At 39.2% G+C, this 18,727-nt stretch overlaps 1 protein-coding gene across 6 annotated transcripts in view; it reads left to right on the plus strand.

Annotated features, from left to right (window-relative positions):
- PHACTR2 (phosphatase and actin regulator 2) overlaps nt 1–18,727 on the plus strand; it is a 133,180-nt gene extending 114,453 nt beyond the window's left edge. For 5 of the 6 annotated variants that reach the window (XM_040058259.2, XM_040058264.2, XM_040058262.2 and 2 more), the window contains 5 exons: nt 347–402; nt 6,675–6,736; nt 7,738–7,875; nt 10,203–10,279; nt 13,892–18,727. In XM_040058259.2, coding sequence (XP_039914193.1) covers nt 347–402; nt 6,675–6,736; nt 7,738–7,875; nt 10,203–10,279; nt 13,892–13,907 — 349 coding nt within the window. In that variant the 3' untranslated portion in view covers nt 13,908–18,727. Of the gene's footprint in view, nt 1–346; nt 403–6,674; nt 6,737–7,737; nt 7,876–10,202; nt 10,280–13,891 lie in introns of those variants that run through there. The other variant, XR_005699904.1, reaches the window with a different exon arrangement.

The raw sequence follows: 18,727 nt of genomic DNA on the forward strand, positions 1-18,727 counted from the left end.
TCAGAATTAATTCAGAATATCTGAGAATAATTTAACAGTTGCACAACTGATTATAATAATGGTGCTTGGGAACAAAGAAGGTTTATAAATTCATTCATAAAATTACACCTGTGAGGACTTTTAATTTGCTGGCACAAATTCTGTAATACTATTCAAGTATCAGTTATTCTTGTGTTCAAATGGCAACACTACATCTATTAAAACAAATGGCCCCTCTGGTTACATGAACAGTTATTGTAACTGCCTGGAAATTACTTCGAGAAATTACATCTTTTAAGCTGTATTACAAAGCCTAATGTGTCATTTAGACCTGGTTTTAAATCAGTCGCTTACTTTGTTCTCACAGGAGACTTAGCCAGAGGCCCACAACTGAAGAGCTGGAGCAAAGAAATATCCTGAAGCGTAAGTATTTAATGCAGGTTTCATATCGTGTTTACTTAGAAAGGGAGCATAGGTTGGATTCATATGGGAGCCCATCACTGTTGCTCCGGTATTAGAACCATAACTAGAGAGAAATGATGTTCTAGAAAATAATGAGTCAACACTTGGTTTATAACTAACCTGTAATTGTAGCTTTGAAAATTCCTTATATTCAATATGCCAAATGTTGCTTGTCACAATCTCACTTCTTGAAGCTGGTCCCAAAGATCAAAAATGGCTTGGATACCCTTTAGAAATAGTTCTAGGCTGGTTAACCTTCCACCTGATTTTTAGGAGGAGGAGGAGGAAAAAGGAATATCAGCTGCGAGGTGGGGGTGGGATGTAAGGGCAGAGGCTGGAAGGAGGAGTAGAAAGAGGAAAGGCAAAGTGTTCAGCAGAAAGTTAGTAGGTATATGCCAACCACTTCAGCACGCTGGCCTTCGTATTCACTTCTGACATAAATGTCTTCTGTACTGAAACCTGCATGAGATTCTCACTGAATATCTTCCCATTGATTAAATCCTTCCTCATATCCCCGCTGAAAAAAAAAGTTTGTAATTCAAATAGTCAAGGGAAGAGGAAATACACTGGATGTTTACCCTTTATACCTTTTCTGCCATTTACTTATGTTGCTTCTGTTCTTTGGCTGGCAAACTCTTCAGAACAAGCATTGTTTTGTCTTCCTTTACGAATCTTTACGTAATAAAGTTGTTTCCTAAACACACAGTGCAACAGTTTGTTATGCCTAGCTCCACCTAGTCCTGTGTCCATCTTGCAGAAGTAGCTAGTACTTGATGGTTAAGTAGAAGAAATAAATGAAGAAAAGGCACTTTATAGCAATAAATTGCAAACAAAAAGACTCTTAAGGCGTGAGAACTTCTCACACCTGATCAAAGAGTTGGTATAATACTGTTATTTCCTACAATTTTTCAGTAAAGTTGGAGCTCATCTGTGCAACCCTGGTGTCAGCCCTGATGTGGAGCATGCTAATGGGAAGGGAAGAAAAGAAAATAGGATGTTTACCTGACAGCATCCATGGAATGATGCCTCTGTCACTTGCTCAGGCTAGCAAATCAGGGAGAGAGCAATTACTGGCTTTTGGGCAAACCATCCTGATAATAAAATGCTAATAAAATCTTACTGCTGTTTTCTGAGCTCTCAAATGCCAAATAGTGCCATGTCTTACTGAAAAGGGAAGCTACAGTTCATACTTGCACAGGAGAAAGATCAGGGGACTCCTGTCCAGCACATACTGTGAAAAGACTTTCTTAAACTGTAATTTCCAAACCTATCAATTTCAAAGATAAATAAAATTTGTAATAAGGACTTTTTTTTAAACATGACAAACTGCTCATGCTGGACTGTGTGAGAAAGGTAAATCCAAAACATCTTTGATGGGCCAGGATATGGCCACTGATCTGGGAGCACCAGCTGGGCTCCCTTATTGCCCTTTCTCGCTTATCTCGAGGTAACCAACCCAGCAGCAAACCTGTGATGTATTTCATATCTCTTTTGTCAGTGTTTATTCCATTCACTGGTTTTGCAATAAGTAGCTCAAGACTGGAAAGCAGTTAATAGATTTCCTTTCCTGTTTCAGCTTGTTTACTTTAAGCTTTTGGCAGCACACCAGGCTTTGCACTCAGTGCCTCCTGCCATCCTCCCCTGCTGCTGCTGGGGGGTGTCTTAAAGAGGCCAGGGAGAGCGAAAAATAAAGGCTGGGAAGCAGAATTGTAAATCACAAAAAATCACAGAGACCCTGGTGAGCACATGGAGGAACTGCTTTTTGCTCATCACTGAGATATAAAATATTTCAAGTTGAAAGTGATCTATAAAAACCGAAGGAAAGCAAAAGTAAGACAGGGTTTGTGATGACAGTCTGACTCAGAGTCCTTTCAGGGTGCAAGTTCTCTCTAAGCCATTAGGCACTTGTATTTTACATCAAAATTATTGCAGTTCCTTCCTGTGGATCATTTGAAAATGTTTGCACATCTTAAACATACTTTTTGGTGTAGTCAACTTTTGTGAGTTAGTTGAGATTTCTTTCATAAAGTTTCCTTCCTCATATTTTTTAAACACTGGATGGGGAGAAGGAGTTATATTATTGTGTGTATGTAAACTGCAGCGAAAGGGATGTATTGTTCTAAGTAAAATTTATCAGACTTTGAGGTTACGTTAAGTGGTAAAGTTCCAAATGTTTACTTCAGGATAAAGTTCAGCCCAAATCTTGTAAGAGGTTCAGAAAAAAAAATCCCTAAATCCTTTTTTTTTTTTTTTTTTTTTTTTGTATTTCCAGTTAGTGCGGAAGTCTGTTTTGCAAGAAGCTTTGTTTTGATAATATTTCAGATAAACCAGTTACTGAAAATCCTGCATCCAAATACAATCACAAGGCATTGCAGGCGGATTTGTATAAAAACTGTTTGGATAAAACTATCCAGATTTCTGAGACTTCCCACACTAAAACAAAGTTAGGATAACTCAAGAGTCCACTTGAAGGAATACATAAAGCCCTGTGTCTTTTATAAAGGCAGGCTTCTTGTTTACTGGCTTTGAACCAACAGTATTTATAGTATTGCATTATGGCAAAGAAACTTTTAGTCTTCCAAGAATTTCAGATTAAGATAACTGTATTTTTTTTCCCTGTATTTGTAGGGGACAGTGAACTTCTTGTACAGTGCACCTGCATGCCTGCCAGTAATGGCTTTGTAGGAAATGGGGTTTAGCTCTCAATGCTTGTTAAGGAATATTAATGGTTATCTTTGCCTGTAAAACCAGGAAGGAGAAACTGCTTTGTGCATTTCAGAGCACTGCAAGAAGCAAGTGCTTTGTTTGTCTTTTCTTTCTCTTTCCTTAGCAAGCCTGCAGAGAAGCCTAAACATAGCTAATCCCATAGGGACACAATGGAAAGTTCGGTTTTATGCTCCAGGAGTACTTTTTGGTCAAGAACAGAGCAGTCCTCAGGCAGGACTATTTGTCTTTTCTCTTTTCCCCTTCTGCTACAAAACAAATGTCCCACAGAACAGAAGATGACCAGATTTAATGTGGTAAAAGTTGCAGGAGCCATAATGCATAGATGACAGGGTAGCTGCTGGTTTGGCTTTGACTGGTGGATTATTTAACTTGACAGCCACAATAACTGATGCTAAACAAAATGGTTTCAATTAGGAGTCAAATCCCGGTTTTGCCTCCTAGGAATTGCAGGCAGAGAAGGAGGGAAGCCATAGTTTTGCTGGGATCTAATCAGAGACTTCTGCAAGCAAAGGGCGCTCGCTGGGCTGGGTCTTTGCCAGTAGGGCAGCAGCGAGACATCTGAGGAGGGGACTTGCAGCTGAGAATTCTGTGTTTATATTTTCTTTCTCCACATCACACAGATTAGATCTGCTTTTAAGGTGGAAAGCAGTCATAAGTGTGTTCCTGTGCATTAATGTGTTCCTGTTTGGCCAAGTGAGTCAGTTCATACCTACAGCCAAATCTTGGCCCTTTGGTTGGAATTTTCCACAACACCTTCAGGAACCAGGAGCACCAGACCCATTGTTTTTAGCACCATACATCTTCTTAACTCCCTACAGCAACTTTCAAAACTTTTACCTTAAAAGACCAAAAACACATTGTCGTTTTTACTCTTGGTAGAAATTTGTTTCCAGGCAGTGTTTTTGTAGCTCCAGGCTTAAAGATTGCCCAGCAGGCTGGAGGTGGGAAATTGGTGCTTTAGGTACAAGTCAGTGCCAGAGACAGGGGCCCACGTGCCAAACACCAGATTCAGTAGCAGCCACGAGATTTCAGTCCATTTCCTTTAGCTCTTGAGTTTTATTCCTAGAAGTAAACCAACTTGAATGTGTAAAACACATCCTGTCCCTGAGCTCTCATGCAGAAGACTGTCTGTTCCCCAGGGGGTTGATCCCCTCCTGCTTTGCCCAGGATTTAAGGAAGCTCCTGGTGCCTCCTGTTGGTATTGTCCTCCAGAGGACAGCCTGCTCCAAGGGGCGCCCAGACCCTCTGCCCAGTCACTAAGGTGCTTGCCCTTTTGTGGGGATTTGCCCTTGTCCAGCCATCCTGACGTGCAGCCAGCTGCTCTCCACAGGAACGTGGCTTCACAGCTTGGGATAGGCGCCTAACCTTCGACCTTCCTAAACGTCTAGAGCAAGTTTTTTAAGGTATTTTATCCTCCCCCAAAATACAGAGAAAGAGTATCTCAGGTGGCCATGCTGTTGGTAGTTCTTCCTTAGGGTACGCATTCAGCAGCATGAGCCCCTGTTCCTTACGTGAAGCATCTTATTGCTGCTTCTTACGAGACGCTGTGGTTTAGATAGCAAAGAAATGCCAAGATATGAATAATGCACAGCATATTTTACAAACTAAAATAAGAAAAGGGCAGTACATGATGTGTACTTTCAGCTGCTTTTTTTCCTACGATGTCTGCTACTGGAGATTGTCCGAGGTAGGACTTAAGCGATTGCATTCTGAGGGGACAAAATTTTTTATGTCGGATGATTCCCAAGTGAATGGAACCCCAGAGTAATAGTTTGTGTTTAATTACCTCAGCTACTGCATCTATTGATTGCAAAGACAGGATGTTTAAACAAAAGCCTACAGATGATTTATCTCTCCTAAAGCAGCTAGAGACCTTTAGATTTTTTTTTAGGTGAGGCTCTTACGAGTTATCCTTTAAAGTTATAAGTCCTTAAATATACCCAAGTTATTTATTGATAGATATATTAATTTAAAAATTTAAAATGTAGATTCATCTATAACTCTCCAGTTATAGTTATTCTTCAGTTTGTGTCCACTTACAGTTCCTCTATGGAAACAAGCTATCCATTTCTTTTCCGTTTAAAAGAAAAGCACTTAATAAACCATAAATTACATCCATATTTCAGTATCTCAGTAACATCACCATCCACCTGAGATCCAACCTAATCCTGGCACCAAGCCTGTGCTATTGCACCTAGCTCTTGGAAACCTGATGCTGGTGTTGGAGTCTTCTCACAGAGCAGATCTTTGGCAGGCATTGCCTTTTTCCTACTTTTTCCCCTTCTTACTTTTTCATTTTTATAATTTGTCCTCTCCTCCTTTCCCTGATATTATTCTTACATGGAAGCATTTGAGTAAGCAAAGGACACCTGCAAGTACTGTGAGGTGTCCTGTGGTAGCATTTTCTCCAGTGTAAACGTCATTACACAGATACTCTTCTGTGGGCAGGTCACCTCTACTAACACAGCAGGCTGGCTGTAGGAAACAGGGCAAATACAACTGTACCAGGATTTAAAACTCCCTTTTCATCTATAAAAGTTGGCTGTATCCAGAAAAAGTGAGTTTCTTTAAATATATAGTTAGCCTTGAACTGTAATGCAGAGTCTGTAATCCCCAACCATGAATATAACCAGATCATAATTTTATGTATTTCTCTAGGTTGGATATTTCAGCCATAGAACCTTGCATATCACCATCAGAGTTGGACTGAAAGGGCAAATGCTGTCCTCCAAACCATACATCAATTTAAAAACATGCTGAGCCCACATGAACATGTCTTTCTAAGTGTGCTTTTCACTGGCAGTCAAGAAATCAAGTTTGGTTAGAACAGAAATTTGTTAAAAGGAAATTGTTTCATTCATATGCCCAAATACATTCTAAAAATGGACATCATTTTCTGCTGTACCGGTTCATTTGGTCCAGCCAATGGCCCTTAACCAAGAGGTCTTGAGTGTTGGATCATATGTCCCCATTATAAAACCAGAAAAAAATTTAAATAATAAAGCCTATTTGCTAACAAATGACAGTGAAACAAATGTCATTGATTCATGTCCTGTAGCAGTAGAAGAAACTTGGGTAATTCAAATACTCAGAACAAACTTTTCACTCGGCATTTATAAATTAGACTCTTATTCTAAAATCAATGTTGGAAGTAAAAGCAACAGTGATTGTAATGTTAGAGTAAGTAATTGAAACATCAGGCAACTCTTTCAGGGTACTTGCTTGCTGGTACACAGAAAGGAAATGACAGGCACCTTCTCTTTGCTGTGCTCGTGACCCACAGTTGACTTGAGATGTCTACAGAATCAGGGGAAATGCGGATAGGGAAAAGAATGAGAGCCAAAAAGCAAAAAAGCCAAAAAGCAGACAACACATGCGGCATCATCCAGAAATATGAGGAAACATGAGCCAGGACTTGGAGTTCTGAAGCTTTCAACCAAGAGAAATACAGTATGTGCAGTTATAATACTTAAATATTCACTCCTTTTTATCTCTTCTGAAAACAGAGAAGAATGAAGAAGAGGAACAGGAAGCCAAAAGAGAAATAAAACGTAGACTCAGTAGAAAGGTGATGATGTGCTTTTTTTGTATTGTGTATTTTTGTACATAGAATTTTATTTCATAAGAATCTAAAAATCAGTGTATAGACATTGCTGCAAATGTCCATCAGTCATTTTCCCAGATCAGAAATCTGCTTAGAAAGCAGTACAAGCCAAGTCTGTGTTGGGGGAAACCCCACGCTCTCCAGTTCCCCACACCTGTATGGAGAAGCATACCGAGTCTGGCCATATTGGTGTTTCTAAGCAGGGGACATTAGTGACACATTTCCTCTGTAGCATGACCACCTCTGTCACATACCATCAAGAGCAGCCACACCTGTAGATCCACTCTTCCCTAGAGCAGCGGCGAGGGCAGCAAAACAATGTGATCCCTACGAAATCCCTTCATTGCTCTTCTAAGCCACATCAGTGGTCTTATCTTCTGCAGATGGGATCATGCTCATTGTCCCTGGAAATGGAGCAGTTACAGATCTGTTCTGGGAGAAGATGGGAGGAGTTTCCATAAGTATCCCTGGTCTGCCCATCTCTGCAAAAATACAGTTTCCTTAATATGATCGTCCTTAGTTAACTAAAGCGAATATTGTTTAAGGTAACGGAAACAATTTGGCATCATAATGACCCCTAGATGGTCAAAACCAGGGTTTTTTGTTAGGCAGATACTTCGAAATCTCGCGTATTTTTGGTATTACGGTTTTAACACCGTATAACCGTTAATGCAAATGGCCTAGAGGGGTAGTGATAGTTGCAAAGTCACAATTAATATTCCAGGGATAACTGTCATGATTCTCTGTGACCTGCCTGACAAAAGACTATTTTTATAATTGAAGAAATCAGGTTAAGCTGCCTCCCCATTCCTGTGCGGCACTCCCAGGATGGTGCCTTTTTTTAGACACCTGAAAGTGACCCTATTTAGAAATACCATTAAAATTCTCTTGAGATTACATCATACCCTCCTCTTTTATTTTATTTCATCTTATTAAGCATACTATTTTCTGCCTCCCGCTTACAGCTCAGTCTGAGGCCTACAGTGGCTGAACTTCAAGCAAGAAGAATCCTTCGATTTAACGAGTACGTGGAGGTCACGGAATCTCCGGATTATGACCGTCGTGCTGACAAGCCTTGGGCCAGGTTAACTCCAGCAGACAAGGCAAGGGTCAAATGTAGATAATAAGAAAATGCTTTCATCTGTCACTTTTGGGGAGCTTTCCTCTGGTTTACATTCTGTTGATGCCAGCATCACAAATGACATCTGCTGGTGACAGCAAGATTGTCATGGTACTACTGTGCATCTACTGCGTGCAGTAAGAAAACCCACTCGGGTGCCTATTAAGAGCATATTTTCCACCTCCATTATGACAGTTCAAGCCAGAATTTCTAGGGGTTTTTTTTCTAATTTTTAAATCCTTGCTAAGACAGATAAATGTTTACCAAAGGTGGCCCTGATCTGTGCGAATTCAGGCAAGGGTCTGCAGGCAGAAGTCTGTGTCACTGCTACCAAGAGCTGCTTTTGCCAGTCAGTTGACTGAAAAAAGGGAGAAGCTGCTCCATCCTCCTCAAGGTGCTTGGCCATAACCACAAGTGCAGGAACTGACCACGGGCATGCAGCGCACCTTCTTGGGAAGTTGGCCCCTAACATCCTACAGTTAATATAACCCTGCTGCCTGACTTCAAAGGATGAGACAAATGATCCTGTGGCTCTCCTTTTAAAAAAATATCAGTCAAAGATTACCATAAAGTACTCTTCCATCTCCCTCCTATACTACTTAATGAAAGGAGAGCTGTAATATTCCGGTAGCCAAAAGTGCCAGCTCTTAAAGCACTGGGTCTGAACCAGGACCTGTGGACGTTATGCAGCTCCTGTGAGATGTGCTTGACATGAAAAGTGGTGTGTGCAAGAACCCACTCTCTTTTAGCTAAGGGTAGTGAAGCACTGATTTTATTTCAGCTTGTATTTTAATATTAATATTAAAAATTTGCCAGCTCATCTGACAATTGTGTCAGGTCAAGGTGAAGTAGTTAAAAACGTAGTCAGAAATGTTTGTAGATGTTGGTTATGGGAGATGCTGAGCCACTGTCTAGTCCTCCCATAGTCTGTGGGAGGTGAGAGGACCCAGCACCTCCACTTTGACAGAGGTCCAACCAGGGTAAACGGCACTAGAAAAAACAATGGATTCCTACCTACTTCAGGGTAGCAGTTTTTCATCTCAAACCATTTTGTAATTAACAGGTGCCCAAGGCTGATTCTGTGAGCCCCAGGTTTGTTTGCCTTAGCAGAAAGGCAGAGTTGGAGTTGCCTGGAAACTCCCTTGTCCTTTTTCTTCCCAAAGAAATAATTTTTCTAATTCCAGTGGGAGCAGAAAATTGTGCTGCAACTATATTACAGAGCTGGAGCTCTGCTGTCTTTGTTGCTGATTTGTTGCTCAGAAATCACTTACTCTTTACTAGCAGCCTCATGTAATCATGCTGTTGTGGCTAAACACGACCACCCCTGCTTAAAACAAAGTTTCTCATTTATAAGACTGGAGCCTGGTGATGCTATAATTTTATCATGCTGCTTGTCTGTTCTGCACCGAAAGGCATGCACACCAGATGACATTTCTTTAGAGATTAATGAAGTGATACTGTCTTTATTTGAAGTGGTGAAAGAAAAGAATTAATAAGAATAAACTGTCATTTCCTTTAACAGTGAAGGTAGGAGGTTCTATGTGGCATAGAAGCAAAATCCCTTGTAGTATATATTAGAATATTTCATAAACTGTATTTATTACTCAATGAAGTAAATTGCTTATCAGTCTCTTAACGTAAGCAACAAGCATTTACAAACTGTATTGAATTTCTGCTGTTCTTTAGTATCTGCCAGCTGAAAACTCAAGCCCGAAATGTCCAAACAATTCATGTCATTTTACATAAAACTAATCAAACCAGGTGACTAATTCCACTTTTAAAAAAAAAAAAAAAAAAAAAAAAAAAGAGTGCTGTTCATCTTGCATTCCTGAAGTCCTGTCTCCAGAGGGGAGATACAAGGGCCCTGCTGTGTGCACAGTGCCTGTGCAGGCAGAGTGACTCACCAGCTCCTCGGGGCTCTGCCTGGAGATAGAATCCCCTCCTGTCTGCCTACTCAGGAAGTGATTGTCAGGGTAATCCAACCCCTTGCCCATTTTTATCCGTAAAAGTGCTTATTTCAGTGTGGGCTTTGTTCACCCACTGCAGTTGATTGGTGTTTCTTGGTTTACTTTTGGTGCTTGATGCTTCGCGTTTTTTTGTCATGGATGAGTGCTTTGAACAGCTGTCTGAAAAGTCATTCATGTTAATGATCAGCAGCGTGTGAGAGCTGTGGATCACAGGATTACAGTAAGGGAGAATGGAAGTGGGAACTGTAAGGCACCTGCAAGAGAAGGGACACATTTCTTTCAGACTGTGTTTTCTTGAAAATTCATATTTCTTATGGTGGCATCTATCATTATTGTTTATTAGGCAGCAATACGGAAAGAACTGAATGAATTTAAAAGCACAGAAATGGAAGTACATGAGGAAAGTCGGCAATTTACCAGGTGGGTGAATCCCTTTACTTGTGTAAGTGTGAGAAATTAGTATGACAGCAACCCTCTGCTTTTCTGCAAGTTCTCTGCAGCTGTGTCACGATTTGTGTGGATTCCTATCATGAGTTCCCTTGAATCCCACCACTGATTCTGTTGGAATTCCCAGTGTTGCTGATGTCGTCTCTAGCTGATACAGCAGTGCAGGTGACTGCAATGGACTGGTCACTATGTAGAAAAAGATTGTTTAGGGAATCTAAAAAATATTCCTTTGAAAGAACTTGTTAGCTCTTATAGCTGAAGTTAGTAATCCTCAAGCACACAAAATAAAAGGGATTTCCTTCTCTGGCAGCACTCCCTTGTTCATTAGAGAATGCATTTGTGTAGATGCATTTCCTAAGTGAAAACTAGATGATGTTTTGAACTTCAGAAAAGCTCACCAGTGTCTTGGCAAGCTCTCTAAGGGTCACTTAGGCTCCTGGCAGCAGTTTCTGGGGAACAAGATAGATTCCCTTCTTGCCACTTCCATTGGGTTAATGCAGATTTGTTTTGTTCTCTGCTTTGGATAACACCAAGATGTTGTCTGAAGCATTACCATTTTAAGGAGGTCAGAAGAGTCCACAGATTTTTAGCAGGCTTTCAAATTTGGCAGAATTGTTCCTAGGGGGAGGGACACACTGTAATCTCCATGGCATGTGTTCATTTTCCTTGGGAGTTATAAAGGCTGATAATTGCCACCAGCAATCAAAACTTGATGTTAGGGTTGGCCAACATTGTGTACACAGAATTAATGTCTTCGCTTCCGCAGAAAATTAAGTCAAATAAGAAAAATTGTCTAAGACTGGATCCCTTCTGTTTCCTGCTACGGCTTCAACCAAACTCAGGATCTGAGCTAGTGAGTGTGAATCACCTAATTAAAGAATGCCTCACAAGGAAAATCCATAATGGGTGTTGGGTGTTTCATGTATCTCCTACTTCACTGCTTGATTTCACAACTTCAGTGATTTCTTTATCACCAAAACCTGGAGTTTTTAAAAATAATACATTTAAATCACTTCTGTGTAGATACAACATAAATTAATTTTAAAAAAAATCAAACCAGTTTCACAGACAGCAAACCTAAGCCAGAAGATGAACTGGAATGAAGGGTTTTAATTGAGTGTTGCATTCTGACCACTAGAAAATGTCCTTTTCAAACATGGAGATGTATCTGTTAATTTGGCTTCTGATGCCATTTCCTCATTAGGTAGCAGGTAGTATATTTTTTCAGAATATATCACTACTTTTAAAAAAAGAGCATCCCAAGGGAGGGAATAAAAATAGCAGGTACAGAAACAAACTCCCTGCTTACATTGTTGTGTTTCTTGAGTTGCATTGCAATATTGAAGCCTAAGTACAGACAGGCATGATTCATACAAAAAGAATTGGATATTTTTTCATGAGCTTTGAGAACAGTTGAGACTGATTACAACTGGATTCTTGAAAGCTGAAGCAGGGATCTACTGGAGACAAACCAGTAAAAAAGTGAACTATTTTTTTCAAGGAGAGCCTTTGAAAATGGAGTAATAAATAAGCACAACCAAATTGTTACAAATATAGGCAATGATTCTATAGTGTCCTGAAAGAATTTCAGCCTGAGGGAAATCAGGTTTTTTCTGTTCCTTATCCATGCTCTTTTGTTTCACTGGTCATGTTGTGGAGTTAGTACACAGAAGTCAGAAGAGTAACACTGGAATAAACTAATTAAGAGCAGAATAACACGCAGATGTTTTAAGTCAATTGCAATTTTGAAAATAAAAAGAGATCCCAGTTTCTCTGGGATGTCTCATTAAAAATTATTTACTTTCTGCTATGTAATACTAAATTGATACCAGAAAAGTGATTTAAGGAAACCATAGCCAGAAGTCTCTAGCCAGAGAATTAATTTCTCATACTGTAATTATTTTCAAGATCACTAAGACAATGCAAACCAAAAGGCACTTGCATTGGCAACTGATTAGCAAAGGCTATTCTGTGATAGACTGAGACAACAAGGAAGCTGCTTACTAAACAAAAATAGTTTATAGTCTATGGTTTCCTATATTATTGCAGATTAAATATAGATTATTTAATGTTATAATCAGTACTTGCAATATATTTGAAATGTTAAAATTTTATATTGAACTCAGAAAAGAAAGAACAATGGGTTTCATTGCTCATCATTTACTGTAATGACTGTCAATTGACTGCTTTTATATTCCTAGTAAATCAGACTGATTCTTTCTGTTATTTCATAACAAAATCCAAGAAAATTAGTTTCTAAAAGATAGAGAAATCAATACAAGTTTGGGAGGAGCATATTAGCAGGTGTTCGTGAAGTCTTTCTAATGAAAATGTCATGTACATGAATATAGTCCAGTATATTGTTTTTCTACAAAAACACAAAACCCCTGTGTCTTTTTAACAATTCTCTGTACCGTCATTTGGCAGATGAGCTGCATAGTTGTGAATGTCAGGCTTTGTGCACACCTCCGTCATTTGAGAAAGCATCCCTGTATTGTATTGAATTAACTGACAGGGACAATGTGTGGAACTGTTAAGAGAAAATACGTCAAACAAAAACTTAGGTAAATCTGTTGTGTAGATACATCATTATCTATGCCTTTTTCACACGGCTGCATCTATTTGTACTTTATGGACAGATAAAATTTTAAAGCCATTTAAACAGAGATTTGTCTGGTGATAGATTGAGAACCTGATACTGGTGCCCTCCTTACCCTTTTGCTTGGATTCATTACATTTAACATGATTTAGAATTTCAATTGCTATAGGTTCCTAACTTATTATAGAAAGGGTTGGTGACACCTTTCGGAGCAACCCACTTCTCTAGCCATCATACAGGCAATCTGGAGTGATGTACATGCCCTACCTAAAAGCCTAAAAAAAGTGAGGTATATTTGGGCCTTCACGTACCTCATTTCACTGCTGTTAATAAGAAGAAAGCATCTGAAGTGCCATAAAATTTGTTGCTTACTTAAAAGAAAGTACAAAATTTTTCTTAACCTCATTTTGCACAAGGATTAAAACCCCAGAAATTTAATTTTTATGATTTAGCTAAGGTTTCCTGATAACAGTTACTGACAGCATCTCTCAATAATGGATGCAATTGTGGCTAAATCTGTATTGGCTAACAAAACAGACTGGAGACTGTTCTCTGGTCCTGAGGCCAGCAGGCTTGGCACAGCTTGAATCCATGCAGTTAACCTCATCTCAAAAGAGGGTGATGTCCCAATGTCCCCCCCTACCCAGCCTGCCTGGTGTCCTGTGCTAACCCCAACCATGCCCAGGCAGTACCTGAAAGCACTGGCTGACCAAGCAAAACCATGCCAGGGACCACACTGGCAGGTTAATGGTATGGACAGACACTGACACACCAGTGCTTGAGCCACACCAAATCTCAGTTTGGTTTTCTAAGAAGAGGGAGATGGACAGTGGGAAATAACAGGTCTGACTCTAAACCAACACAGATCAGGAAAATCAGGAGTATATTGGCCCACAAGAGGAAAACAGCTATGAGAGCAGGATGAGGATCGGTGTCATTGTCAGTTGAAATAACATATTTCTAAGTTTTTTAATTTATCTTTTCAGGTTTCATCGTCCATAACTGTTTGACCACATCCCATAATTGAAGTAACAATTTTCTTTGGGGAAATCATTGCGTCCTGAAGACCTGAAATTGCACTGGAACTTGATTATGAGTGTGTGCTACAGCTTACCCTGAGGCTAATGAAGAAAGTGGCCCTCGTCTTTGTCAATGGACAAATCATTAGTCTGGGAGGAGAACCCACAGGAAGCGTTTGTCCGTGTCCAGACAGACCACGGTTCTGTGGCCAGCCCACACAGACAAGCCAGTGGACTTCTCTGTCGGAGCTCCACAAGTCAGGAAGTGCTGAAGACAATCGCTGGAGAGCCTGCTGCCAGGATCTCATCCGGCTTCATGGGGTTGGGACTGAGGGTAACAGAGAGGGAGGGGGGGAGACAAAAGAACTGAGAGCTGGGAGAAAAGAGACTTTGTTTGTCAGTCCACAGAGAAAAGTGGAGTGGATGGGACTGCTCAACAATGCACTTGGCCAGTGGGAAGAATTATTTTTTAAAAAAAACCTGAGAGTGTAAGCAACTGTGCATGTAGGTTTTTTTAGTGGCTGCAGCCTGTCTTAAAAAGATAGCAAGCCATAAGTTCTCATGTCATCAGTACTTTAGGAAGAACTATAATTTTCTTTGGTGCCAGTAAATACAGTTGCCAGAAATTAGTCTTAGTATAACTCAACCGTCTTTTTTTAAATCCCAGTGCACATGCTTCAGGAAAACGCACGGAACATTCATACAGAACAAGTAATATATTTTTTGGTTTTTTAATGTTAACATACTCTGGATCCTCAGAAATACAAAAACAGGATTTGAAGGACAAATAGTGTGACACTATGAATGCAATGAAATGCATTGTGCTTAGAAACACTCCTTGCTGTCTGTCGCTTGCCATTCAAACCAGAGGGATCATTATCTTTGTCATCCATGGCAGGCAGTGGTGACAACTTTGACATCATGCTGGTGTGAATCCAAAGTCAGAATTGAAATTAGGCACAGAAGTCTTTATTAATAGGCCTGAGCAGTGATTACTAATGTAACTTTTTACATTTAAGGATTCTTGCACTGCTTTGAGGAAGAACTCCCAGATGAATCAGTATGTCTTCAGCTAGTGGTCCTTTAAAAGTGAAAGAAAAATCCTTGGAGTGTCTCCAGCCTGCTTTTGTTGAGTGTGAAGAATGCTTCTTAGATTCATAATTTTTTATACTATCTTGAAATTGTACATGTGAATGCAGTACTATTAAAATTAACTGGTATGGAGTGTGAAAGGCAATACTTGGTTTTTCTAAGTTGGCCCAAAGGCCTATTAAAAAGCCTGTGGCATTGTTTACACTAAGAAATTCTCTGTCTTATATTAGCACTTATTTATCCTTTGAATTAGTGTACACAACATTGAGGGGGGAGGGGTCTGGAATTCACATATGCATACATTTAATGCAGTATTACAATATATTTGCTATTTATCCTTTCTAATGTGTGTACATATTACAATTTATTTTTGTCTTTTATGTGTCCTGTCCAGTTTTTAATTATGAAGTGTAAGTATTTCTTTTTCTGGCAATAAAAGGTCTGTGTAGATGTGATTTTTACCTCAGAACCTGTGATAGATTCTTGTGGAATGTGTTTAGTTTATAAAATTGAAGGTTGTTGTTAGAGATGTCAGCCTCAAGGCAGGAAGGCAATTTGGTGGCTAAAATTAGATATCCCTCTTTAGAACTATTTACAACAAGACCAGGTTTGCATAAATGAGGTGGATTATTTTAATGAAGAGCACTTCTAGTAACAGCAGAGTGCTTTCCAACAGCCATCACTCTCCACCACTCTATGATTTTTAAAGACATTGGCAAACCTTTTTTAAAAAAGGTAAGATTTTAATGACTGTTACGATCCATTATACTTTGGTAAAAATCTAATGATGTACAAGCCACAAAACATCAATAACCAAATTAAAAAAAAGCCATCTACATGCTTGTAGCAAAGAAAAGGAAGCAGCACCTTCCTTTTTTAATGGAATCAATAAGAACCATTACGATTTCATTTGCAGAAAATAAGCTTCTGGAAAGCCCATCATTTTATAAATATAGAAGCACCACTTTGACATCAAGGAAGCAGTGAAAATGTATTCTTTGGCACTAAAGCATACAGGAATTAGCAGGGCATTAGAGCTAAGATTTGTCAGCAATTCTGATAGAATGCTAATTTTTATTTTTAGAATTTGAAGAGTAAACTTTAAAGTTACACTAGAATAGTTCTGCTTAAACCTTTTTTTTTGCTGATGTTGATGTTGCCAAATTTAGGAATGTGTGTCCAAAGTCATATAAAGGTCTACTATGTTGACTTTGAAGTATAAAACACAGCATTTCACTTCAAAGGAAATGAGTGGTGCCATTAAATAGATCTCAGTGTTGCCTTAATCACATTGAAACACTTGAAAGCAGCCAAAATACTGAAGACAGAAAGACAGCTGTTGCACAGGCAGAATAACTTGGACAAAGGTAAGGTCAGACTATAAATATTTTATATAAGACAGTAGCTCCACCACCATGCTAAGGTACACACAGTTTACACAAGCAAACTCAAACTTGTTAAACTCTTAGGATGAAGTGAAAAAATTGGCTTTGCAAGAAGACATTCCTCTATACTAGGCCTGGACCATGGATGGAAAGTCATGTGCCAACATTTTGTTTTAAGAGTAATAACACAAAGATAAGGATACAACTTCTGACTCAGACTCCTTCAAGCTTAAGTTATGTCATAAGAAATAAAGATACAGAGGTGAGGTATCACTAAGGCTTTCCCTATCCTCCTTCTGGGGTTGGAGGAGATTTTTGTAAAACATTCCCTCCAAGCCATTGTGGGATGCAGGACACTAGTCTTGGTAGAGATGCTGAGTTAATATTTAATTTCTTACTATTTTGATAATAATCAGATGCATTGTTTGGCCCACAGTTCAGCAAACTAATTAAGCACATTTATGTAACTGGACAAAAAGAATTGCCTTTATTGGAACTTAGGTAAAATCATATGTAGTATATTTGCAGAATTAGAACTACAAACTATCCATAGTATATTGTATCCAAACAGAGACACAGAACTGTATATACTGTTTTTATATTCTAAGTATCACCTGGCAGAAAAACAACAGCTGTAAAGTGTTGTCCATGCAATAAAAAATAACAAGAATTTGGTATGTCACCATGTTCGGTGAAGCAAGTTTGGTTCGAGAAGCTTGAAGTCAATTTCTGCTACCTCTCCTAGTCCTCTGTATTGATAATTTCAAATGTTTTCCAGTTGCATCAACAACCCATTGGAAATATTACACCATGTACCTGTTATGCATGCCTGCTAGAAGGGAAAAATCGGCTTAAGTCCTGAGAAATTCATGACTGAGTAATGCTAGAGTTAAAAATACGTTAAACAGGCAAAGAAAAAATAGCCGTTTTCGTGCAAACTATAGTACAGTCCAGTTGGCTAAGAGGGAACAGTATGATAATTTTTATCAAGTTGGACAAATCATTTAAATGTCATCCTCAATACATGACAAACCTTACACATATAGCACCTATTTTTCACAGAGTTAGGTATGTCTACATCCACAGAAAGAGAAAATGAGAAACTTGAACTAGTGGTTTCTGAAATTATCTCATACATAATATTTATCAGTTTAATCATACATCAAAGCATGTTCCTGTGGGTGCAAAAGAATGGATTCTTAATCAAATCCTAATTTCTTCTTCACATAAAAAATTGAAATGCTTCTAGAGTGTCTTGTCTCTCTCTTCTTTCAGGTAATACATACTGGTCTTTATAACTCAAATACAGTCTATATGAATTTTGGGTTTTTTTTGAATTGCGCTATATATGTTAACAAGTACAAAAAAAAATTAAACTAAATGCTAATGATTATTTAAACTAAATACCATTTCAACTGGTGATTTGAAACATGGTAGGACCATAAACAACATCTCTTCAAAATCATTGTAAGTATTCAAGGCCATTTGTAGTTCTACAAGACTGCAGGTATTTGTTGGGTTTCTCATTACCTACCTACAGTTGTGCATGTCCCTTGTTGAGGTGGACTTTACCAACCCCTGATGTGGTGTGGGGCAGGACAGCCCCACCATCTGCTTTGGCCACGCTGAGCACCTCTTAGAGAAGCACCACAACCTCAGTGTTGACATGGAAAACACACATCAGATGAGCACCCATTTTTTAACTTCAAAGCCAGATGAAAGCTGTGAAACAAAGGGATGAAGTATCCCTGATGTTATAGAAATTACACCCCTCCTTCCAGGTGAAATCAGTGCTTGGTTTCCTGCAGAGATGCTTCAAACTCAGACCTGTAACTACAGCTGCATGAGAGAATTTGTTTCAAATTAACAGTCACTTAACCTGATTATTAACTCCATCTGAGCCCCAATTTTTTATCATCATAAAGTGCAAGAAGAGCCAGCCAGCAACAGACTAAAAACATCTAATCCAGTCTGGTAGCCTGGGAATCAACCAAAACTCCCTGACTGTCTGCAGCTGGCAGGGCTTGGAGTCAGGGTTGGGAGAGCCACACTGTCACCCCAGGTACCTGGCAGGACGGGCCTGTGTGAGCTCTGCTGACGTCCAGAATATTAGACCCATGTCTTAATGTCTGTTAATGCTTTAATGATAAAGCAAACCAAGCTAAAAGCCTACATTTGCATGAGACTGTTGGGTACAGATGAACCATGTGCTTAACACTCTCACGTCCTCTGGTTTTAATGATCTTCAGGAGTTAAGACCTCTGCCATAGTTGTAAACTAAACTGAAAACACTCAGGGTTAAAAAAAAAAAAAAAAAAAAAAAACA

The sequence above is a fragment of the Hirundo rustica genome, chromosome 3, assembly GCF_015227805.2.
Source record: "Hirundo rustica isolate bHirRus1 chromosome 3, bHirRus1.pri.v3, whole genome shotgun sequence".
Classification (NCBI taxonomy): domain Eukaryota; kingdom Metazoa; phylum Chordata; class Aves; order Passeriformes; family Hirundinidae; genus Hirundo; species Hirundo rustica.